The sequence below is a fragment of the Daphnia carinata genome, chromosome 1, assembly GCF_022539665.2.
Source record: "Daphnia carinata strain CSIRO-1 chromosome 1, CSIRO_AGI_Dcar_HiC_V3, whole genome shotgun sequence".
Taxonomy (NCBI): domain Eukaryota; kingdom Metazoa; phylum Arthropoda; class Branchiopoda; order Diplostraca; family Daphniidae; genus Daphnia; species Daphnia carinata.
This window is the reverse complement of record NC_081331.1, coordinates 8,674,303-8,683,802: the sequence shown is the minus strand read 5'-3', so window position 1 is coordinate 8,683,802 and position 9,500 is coordinate 8,674,303. Positions and strand designations below refer to the sequence as shown.

The window sequence follows — 9,500 nt, the reverse complement described above, 5'->3', positions numbered from 1 at the left end:
CTGAACATTTTTATTTTTAAAGGGACGAATTGTTTAATATTAGGCTTTATACTTCCATTGCAGTCACCATTGAGTTAATAATTAATAAACCCTTTCTTTTCCAATCATTTAATTGCTTGAACCATCTTTAACATTCCTGCGACATTTTTTTTAGTTTGCCAATGGAAGACGTGTCACTGAATTTGTGATAAATGTAAAATTGAAGGTATTCACGTAACGAAGACGCACTTGACCACAGCTACGAGAAAATATTATATTCAGTTGGCATATCACGTTCGTAATTATCAATTTTACTGAATGACCAATGGAAGTTGAATATAGATTTCTTGACCTCTACTGCACGTTAACACAAGAAACAGTCAGTTAGTTGATGGCAAATGAGGAAGTACTATTTTCCTCCATTCTTCGTGCCAGCGGAGATTTTGATAGACTTTCAGATTTTGTCTGTAAAATTGTCGATTCTCCTCGTTATCTCGCGGAAAACCATGGAACCAATTCAGTAGTTGGTCAGCTAAGTCCCCTGCTCAAAAACATAATCGGTTTATTTGATAGGCATCAGAATCAAGGTAAAAATATCACCTGCTGTCTTAAAGATCATCCCGTTTTCTTTATCCGTAATCAGCTCATCTAAACTGAAAACGAAGAGACAATTTTATGAGCAAAACAACAATGCAAAAAAACAAAAGAACTTTTGTATGCCAAATCAGATCATTGTTAATTAACCAGTTGTATCCGACGGCGCAGACAGGCAAGCCGCATCCGAACATGTCGACCACTTTCATCGGTAAGTCAAAGCCAGATGAAGATGTATGAAGGCATACTCCAAGGTCAGCACTGGCTGAAACCATGACGGCATTAAAATAAGCCACAAAAAAAATTGAATAAATAAATAAATAAATAAATAAATAAATAAAAAACAACAACAAAAAATTGTTACAATTACTATTATTAGAATACATAAATATGTGTTTTCCATTTTAGTTTTACCGATGAGCTTTGGATAATCTTCTGGTTCGAGCCAAGGGGTGCAGATTTCTACATGCTGCCACTGCTTTGCTTGAATAATGTTGCTGTAGTAACTTTTTAGCGGTCCTTTTCCTGTTATAACACACATCAATGGCGGATAATCCGACGAATTGACCGATCGATTTAATTCGTATTCTGCACGAAAAAAATTGCAAGCTCTGAAAACTTCAATCATTTTTATTAAAAAATGTATATACCAACCATCCAGTGCATCGAGTAAAATAGAGAAATCCTCATCCTCCGTCCAAGATGTGCTTGATATAAGAAGACCAGGGCGATCTTCACGTAGTCGGACTTGGCCATCGGCGAATCGTTCTGTTAAAAGGGTGTCATCCGGTCGGCTGGAGGAGAATTCATGATAATCCTTTCCCAATTTGAGAAAAAGTTCATGCTTTTCTGGTAATGAGACAGGTTGGAAGATCTCGGCAGGCCGATCATACAGCGTAATGGCACTAGAAGAAAATTCTGGTAAAAATTACACAGCAAATTTACAACTGAAGGTCAAACTTATCACCTACCGAACTCCCCAGTTTTGCTGAAGATCATAACTCATAGCTTTTGTTACACAAAAATTTAAGTTAGCGAATCTTCCAAACAGAGCTTCAATATGATACGAAATTCTTGTGAGGATATGGTTTGGACCAATAACAAGTCCCATGATTGTGTATCCTAAGAACATCAATACAATAGCACTTGACATAATTTTCAATAAATTTTCGTGGTTTTCAAATACAATGTTTACTACTTCATAAGTACCATAATTGTGCCAATCAATTATAAGCTGAGATCTACGAAGTCTGGAAATCAACCAACAAATTGGTAATGTAGGAACTGACGGAGGGTTTTGGACAAGATAGAAATTTGGTTTCGGTATCCACAAGAGAATCCATGCCAAGAAACAGGTTTGCCAAATAACTTTGAGGAAGTAGGAGATGAACTTCGGTAGAACTAAAAAAAAATTACAAGTAAAAAATCTGATGGAACAAATAAACTCTATTACTGTAACTAAACACTGGAGGCTGCTTCATAAAATGAAATGAAATTCTAGAAGAAAACAAAACATCCGAATAAGGGGATGATCCGCTATATCCTACAACATCCACATCATATTCTTCTTTTGCTAGTGACAAGGCATGATACTGCATCCTTGGGCTCCTCCCTACATCTCCTAATACGATAACGCAAGCACGTTTCTTTGTCATTCTCGTTAAATTTCAGTACGATTCCTGTTTAAAGACGGATAATGAGATTATTCATGGATAACCACGAAACAGCACAAAATCTAGTTTTTTTTAACACATACTTCTTGTAAGCCATGTACCCAAATTTTTTGCTGTTAGATTAGTGTAATATCAGCTCACGTCATGTATTTTTGAGTTACTTACACAGACATGGACTTCTAGATAGAGAAAAGCCAAGTAAGATTACAATTATGCAAAGAAGTAGGAATGATTTTGCTAGTGTTGCTAAACGGACCTTGTAGCACAAACTTCGGGGCAGAGTAAAGTGCAGACGCGGACTAGGTAAACTGCGGATTTTTGGCTGCGGACTGGGCCAAAAATTTTTTTTCGATTTTTCGGGGATTAACGCGTAAAATGCGGGCTGTTTCATTAGTGCACTGTGGGAAAGGGCGGACCAGCAGGGTAAACTGCGGACTGCTTTTTCCGACGTGCATCATAATAACCAAGGATTCCAACTACCAAGAAATCCGCTATCGTTTACATCGGTATTCTATTTATCAAAAATTGTAAAACAAACTCAAATTTTCATTGAAAATTTACATGCTATATAGAAAGCACACAGTAATAGAAAAGAGCAATTTTTATCACAGGGCTAATTATTGATTGGGTAAAAATTTTGTACAATGAAACATAAAATTTAATCCAACGAACGGTACACTTTACGACAAATGGAACCCCCCCCCCTGCAGCGCAAAATGGACTGCATTCATTTTCCTCCAATAAATTTTTCAGATATTATTGTACATGATTTTTTTCTTAGTTTTATACATATCTGAACTTTAGTCAATATGGTCATTTTCCCTGAAATTCATTTTTTTGTTAGTTTGTTGAATTTAAATTTGAATTTGAACGTTAAAGACAATGTTGCAAGCTATTTTTTTTACTAAGCCAATTTTTTAAAAGTATATAATAATCCATATCAGACTTGCCGCGATCGCGATCAAAAATTGATCGCCGATCCGATCTCCGATCAAAAAATTGATCGCCGATCCGATCTTTTGAAAAAGATCGGAGATCGGATCGGCGATCCCAAAAAATTGATCGCGATCCGATCGTTTTTAGCGATCAAACTTTTCGCCATCTAGCTGTAGATTTTCAGCCGCAGGGTTCTATTTCACTGCTATTTATGCGAATGCCAATTGAAGGAAACTGTTTAGTGTTCACCCTCAATGGCCGCCAGTGACTGTCGCTGTGACAGCCAATGCTATTTTCGCGAAACAGTGTAAATTTTTACCGTTAGATGCTGCACAAAAATGATCGCTAAAAATGATCGGCAAAATTTGATCGCCGATCCGATCTTTCGCAGTTTGATCGGATCGCCCGATCCGATCAAACTCAAAAGATCGGATCGGAGATCGCGATCGGAAAATTGATCGGCGCGGCAAGTCTGATCCATATATAATATTATTAAATGTTTAATAATCAAAGGCCATGGCTAAAAAGTAAATAATAGTTTAATTGCAAATGACTTTAATCTCACGTAATTGTAATTATACTTTTCTTCTAAAATAACAATATCTAATCACCCGATAAACCGAGCAAAAATATCTGTACAGTAATCACAGTTAATTATCAATACTGTTTATTGAGTAAGAAGAAAAAGAAGTAAGGAAGAAAAAGAAAAAAAGGAGTCCAAACGCCGCTGGCATGGTAGTCCAATTGTCGCATAGTATAGGGCTGGCTTGGGGCGCATTTTGGCGTGTATGTTAGCTCAACTTTTCAACGCATTGTATTTTTGCGTCAACTGTCCGGTAAATGGCTGAACTAGCTGATCATTTTGGCGCCAAGTTCGTGGGAGGTTAGTTGAACTTTTTCGTTGTCGCGATCAAACGTCGGGAGCCAATAGTCCAAATGTCGCTACTCGCTGGACACATGTCCTACGGTCGCGAACAGCCCTTCCAAGTGTCCGGGTACAGAAGTCTAAGGGCAAATTTTGGCGTCAACCTTTTGTTGAACCTTTTTAGTTCAACTTTTAGTCAAAGTTGACGCCAAAATCGTAGTTCAGTGCTAGCTGAACCGAAGGGGAGGCATTGAAGTTCAGCTGAAGGTCAACGGTGGTCTGGACCACCGTTGAAAAAGTTCAACTTTTCCAGTTGAACCTCCCACTGGCGTTGTCGCCAAAAAGGTCATCTAGTTGAACCATTTACCGGACAGTTACCGACCGCAAAAATACGTTCACTAAAAAAGTTGAACAAAAAGTAGACGCCAAAAGCGCCCTAAGGGCGCATTTTGGCGTCCTTTCCGCGTCTGTCATGCAGATACTCTCGGGCAGTTCCTTGCTAATTAATTCCCTATCTTCCAGCAGTTCAGCTCTAAGGCCTCCGAGGGATTCGGCCCGGGATGAAGTGCGTAATGGCTCCGGCCACCTTATCGGGCTATTTTCCAGGGCGGGCATGCTGTCTTCCCGTAGTTCCCTTACTTCCTCTTTCGCCTTGTCTATTATCTCTTTTATTTCCCCTTCTACTGTTTTCACTATCGCCGGGATATGGTCTTCCCACGACAAGTTCTGTCTTGCTTGTTCGATTAGCTCCGCCGCTGAGTTTAACGCACCCGTACTGCGTTCGTCGATGGACTTGATCATCTCTGTCATTGATGACAACTGCTGTTCCATGTCTTAATAACCCGTAATCTTGTTTTCCAGTTGTGAAACCCCATTGGACATCAATTATAAGTTACCCTTTTCTCTATTTGTTCGACCTGCGAGTCGTTCGAGGACCCCGAGATTTCGGCGCAGGCTGCCGCCTGTCTCGTGTTTCTCGCCGGTGCTGACATGCTGATCTTCAAAAATAACTACAAGGTTTTTTTTACTATGTATTGTATCAGTTGAGGTACAGTGATGTATAGATATATTTTAAGCGGAGTAGGGGGACCGCAGGATTTCCTCTTCGTCGGACGAGGACAGTAGGCCCGTTCGTGCGAATTTCCTCGCCAGCTGTTTGTTGATTTTCTCCACCCCGACAATTCGCTTCTACTTGCTGGAAGTTTCAGTGGCGACCGACTTAGTCTTCCTGGGTGAGGTGCGGGTTGGTTCCTTGGAAGGACCGGGTTTTGGGTCTGTTAACCCCTTGATCTCTTCCACTAGATCTGCCGGTACTGGGGCTGGGACATGTAGGGCAAGTGACGCGGGGCCCAGCTCCTTGATCGCCTTGGATCTTTCCAGGGCTTGTTCCCTTCTCAGGAGTTCTTCTTTGTCCCACCTGAGCCGGATGGTTTCAAGCACGTATCGCGCGTGGTTTTCTGCTCCGCGTCCTTTTGGGCTGCTGATATAAGTAAGTGCGTTCATCTGTACACTAACACAACATGATTCACCAGATATTGAATCAAATTAACGTTAATCATCTTGCCGGAGCAATGTTCGTAGTTGGAGATCTCTCCTCTTCACTATGCGCAGCGACTTGGAGTACAGGTTCTCTCTGTTGAGGGCTTCGTCTGCTCTCAGCTGGTCTTCTTCTCCTCCAATCGATGTTCATTTTTTAGAACCGGTTGATGAAGTTTTCATGTTGTAGAAGATATTTCTCCTGAGTTTCGCCTACCAAAATAGGGATGAAAGTCTGGTAGTTCTTTTCCAGTCTTCTCATTCTATCTTCGGCTAGTTCAAAAGACATCTCTGCTTCTCGTAGTCTATCTTCTTCGCATGCTTCATCGTAGTTCTTCAGGTCCTTGTGAAGCTCCTTTTCTAAAACATCAATTGTTAACACGATGGCTGCCTGCGTCAACGATTTCATGGTAGCCATCTTGTTGTTTGAGTTTCAAGGCTGTCTGAAAAATGAATCTGAAAACAATTATTGTGGGATATCCCAAGGCGAGTTTTCTTTCTGAGAAAGCAACACGAGAATGGATTTAGGAAGGGAAAACGAAAGAATTGCATTTTGCGATATCGCACCAGTTTCACAACAAAGGCTAGCTGTCCTTTTCTTCTATCACAAAATCTTCTTGATTAAACAACTATAGAAGTTATACCATGAAACAAAAGAATTCTTAGTTGTCTTCAGGTAATTCCTCTTCTTCCTTAGTAGTCTCCCTTCCGCATTTGGAGCACGTACTCTTTTCCTACCTCCTTTTTCTTCAAAGTCACCACCTGGCCTTCTTCACGACATTCAATCTGTACCTTCACCTTTTCTTTCTTTTATTCTGGTACACCAGCTTTGTCAGAAAAAAAGTTGGCAACGACGACGTTCCTGACTGGTCGTATGGTGTGTGTTGGTTGAGGCACAGGAAATCGCGATGGATGAAATCTTCTTGTCGGCTGTAAGTGGAACTTTGGACCAAAGCTTGGTGTTGGATGTACGAAAGGTCCTGACGGAAGGCAAATATCTGGGTAAATTGTTTCCTCTGGAACTACAGGTGCTGGTTGTTGTAGATGACGTGGCTTGAGAGACTCCAGATATCTGGCCTGGTCAGTGTTTGACTGAATGTTGTGACTCCAATGGCGTCAAATCTTGGCAGATACCGGATTGCTACAGCGTAGAAACCTCTCTCGTAGTAGTCTAGTTTGTCATCTATTGTTACTCCAGGTGGGAGAGGTTGATATTCTCTCGTAGGAGTGGGGTGAAGAGGTGCAGGTCGTTCCCCAAACTTAATTTGCGCATGAAAGTCCCCAAGTCTTCTAATCTTAATTAGATACTGTTAAGAAAGGTTGGTGACGGGTTTTAAAGTGTAAATCTAAACTTAGTTTACGTTGAGACTTTGGGTATCAGCCCAAGTGAACGGCCCGTATTCTCTATTCATGGCAAGGTATAAGATTTCTTGAAAAATAGCTGTGGGGAATGAAATGGTTGTTAGTAAATGTAAAAGAAAAGCTTAAACCCTTACACTAGTTTAAGGTAGTGGCCAAAAAATTTCCTTAATCCGCGTTTCTTGCTCAACACGTGTGTGAGTGTAATACTCAAGCAGCCTAAACGTCTAATTTGGATGATTTCGTCAAATTCAATTGGTTCGAAGGACCATGTAACGTATTCTAGACCTAAGGGAAGCTTTAAATTAAATTATCACTTAATACCTTAGTAATACGTTGATAGGGAGAAAAACACTGATAGAGATTTCACTAGCACCTTATTTGAATTTTTAGAAACTTACGAAAGACGTCTGCTTGTGACAAGTGGAAAATTAAGAAGGGTCGGCCATTGCCGACATCGGCCACCAAGAAGGCTCTGTTAAACAGCGCCCCTAGCGGCATACACAAATAATATTAGAAATAATACAAGCTAAATATAAAAAACAGCAGGTCTTCGCACGGGCCTTCCGGATCTAGAAATGGCCTGGTTGCTCTTCTGTTCAGAATCCGCAACACGACCGTCGTATTGAGCTACGGCTGGAGATCGGTGACACACTAATGATCGACAGATCCGTTCCCTGAAACTTAACAAAAGATATAAAAATATGCAAGACGAATGCGAAAATATGCTTATGCAGCGGGAGCCGGGATGCGCGGGCAGGTACGGCAAGTCCAATGAGGTTGATGGCAGCGGTGTTCTAGGTGTCATGGCCGGACGGAAAGGCTGGACAGCGGGCGGCGAGTTAACGGCGGCTTCGGTGAACAGGCGGGCAGCGATACGATAGCCCAGCGAGATGGGCAAGACGGGCAACGTAACACTTTAAAGAAAGAAAAAAAGTTACTGAGTTAAGTTGACGCGATGATTCCCGGACTCGGTCCAAAATTGTGTGTGTATTACGTAGGCCTAATACCGGCCCTTCTATACCCATAGATCAAAACACAAGTTTAAACGTTGGCCCAGAGGTCACCGCTGATCTTCTTTCTTCTGGCCGTGGGAGGGTCCCTTCCTACTATACCCCAACCTTGCTATCCCGATGCTTGAAGGGTTTTCCCTGTGGTTACAACTTGTTTCCTACCATTGGTTTTTAACATCCGGTTAGCTCTTCTATCACTTGAGACCGTTCTACAGATATGTAGAAACAGTCACCATATTACAAGACCACTTCCCGGGCTACCGACCTTTTATTGTTCGTAATTTAGGCGGCTCAATCAACTTCCTTTCCCGGCAACATTTAACCCTGTGCCGTCTTACGACGTGTCTCTCCTACATCGCTGGTCTTGGCCTAATTCTCCCGCCTGGAGTTTTTGTCTCTTCTGTCGACGATTTCTCCGCTCTCTGGCCCGTTATCCTTGCTGTTTCTGTGGGCGTTCTTTTTCCTCCTTAGTCTATCGGTCTTCTCTGTCTTCTGACCGTTTCCTCTTCGCTTTCTCGCCGTTCCCTGACCGTGGGTCAGACGTCGGAATTTCCGACAAAGGGCGTGGTAAAAGACCCGGCATTTGTTGGCTGAATCATCGATACATAAAAGTCTGATTTATCGATAGTGTCTTGCATGTGTTTATTTCAGTTTTTACAATTGTTTTCTTTGCAGTTCCAGGTATGGGCATGATTTGCGGCTTTTATTGATCTAGGATCGATCTATGACCCGACCTGTGGACCGGGAACTAGTCGCTTCGATGTAGGAGCCTCTTTTACTACTTCTGTAGCAGCCTGGTGTGTGATCATTATTGCTGTCGGTGTCGGGGCATTGTCTAGTGCCTAGATTGGACGGCATTGCTAACATTAGGTTGGTCCAGCAGATTGTAGACAGCTTGTCCGCTCTTGTTTGGCTGGGGGAGTCTCTCATAGGCTCTTACAGGCTGTGTCGGGCGTTGAAGTCGCCGCCAATGATGGTGTTGTTCCTTTAATTTGATACAGCTGGTCTAGTTCCTCTACGTCGCATTTGTTCATTTTATATGTAGACTGATATTATGTCCAACATTTCTTTTTTCCCATCGTTTTCAGTTGCAGACCACACTTTTATTGCTTCTACTGTTTGAAAGTCTGGCTGCTGAAACACAGTGACTTGGAGAGATTTGTAGATCAGTATTGCGAAACCTCCACCCATTTCATTTTGAACGGTTTTTTATTCACAACATAATAATCATTGAATTAAACACAGAAAATGACCTTGTTTCTGATATAACTATTATCTGAGGCTTGTATTTGTGCAGATGTGCTTTGAACTCAATTAAAGTATTTTTATGGGGCATCCTGGATTGTATTTAATCACTTTAATAATTTTTGGGCAGTTTAGGCATTTTCCGGATTGTCTCAGTCTCTCAAACTGTCAGTTTCTTGTTCGTTGGAGGTGTTTCGTTTCTTACATGTTTGGCAGCGGCCTACCTCGAGCGAAGAGTTGATGACCCGATATCTACTTTCCATTTCATTATGTCTCGTCTGGTTCCCTACTCCATTGCTT

The 9,500-nt window shown here is 41.6% G+C and overlaps 1 protein-coding gene across 1 annotated transcript; it reads right to left on the bottom strand.

The window, feature by feature from the left end:
* Nucleotides 1-239: 239 nt before the first annotated feature.
* Nucleotides 240-2,438, bottom strand: LOC130693597 (chitobiosyldiphosphodolichol beta-mannosyltransferase-like). Its single transcript, XM_057516769.1, has 9 exons — nucleotides 2,330-2,438; nucleotides 2,027-2,252; nucleotides 1,783-1,974; nucleotides 1,545-1,695; nucleotides 1,228-1,478; nucleotides 988-1,161; nucleotides 724-838; nucleotides 580-632; nucleotides 240-520 (listed from the first exon to the last, which is right to left on the bottom strand). The coding sequence occupies exons 2-9, from the start codon at nucleotides 2,226-2,228 to the stop codon at nucleotides 360-362; spliced, it is 1,299 nt and encodes a 432-aa protein (XP_057372752.1). The 5' UTR covers nucleotides 2,229-2,252; nucleotides 2,330-2,438; the 3' UTR covers nucleotides 240-359.
* Nucleotides 2,439-9,500: the final 7,062 nt, after the last annotated feature.

What these genes read in the sequence shown, in the direction of transcription:
- LOC130693597 (XM_057516769.1), bottom strand. Translation starts at nt 2,228, where the DNA reads ATGACAAAGAAACGTGCTTGCGTTATCGTATTAGGAGATGTAGGGAGG. An exon ending in GCCTCCAGTGTTTAGTTACA is followed by an intron (nt 1,975 to 2,026) that starts GTAATAGAGTTT and finishes ATTTTTTTTTAG; the next exon opens with TTCTACCGAAGTTCATCTCC. An exon ending in AGATTATCCAAAGCTCATCG is followed by an intron (nt 839 to 987) that starts GTAAAACTAAAA and finishes TCATGGTTTCAG; the next exon opens with CCAGTGCTGACCTTGGAGTA.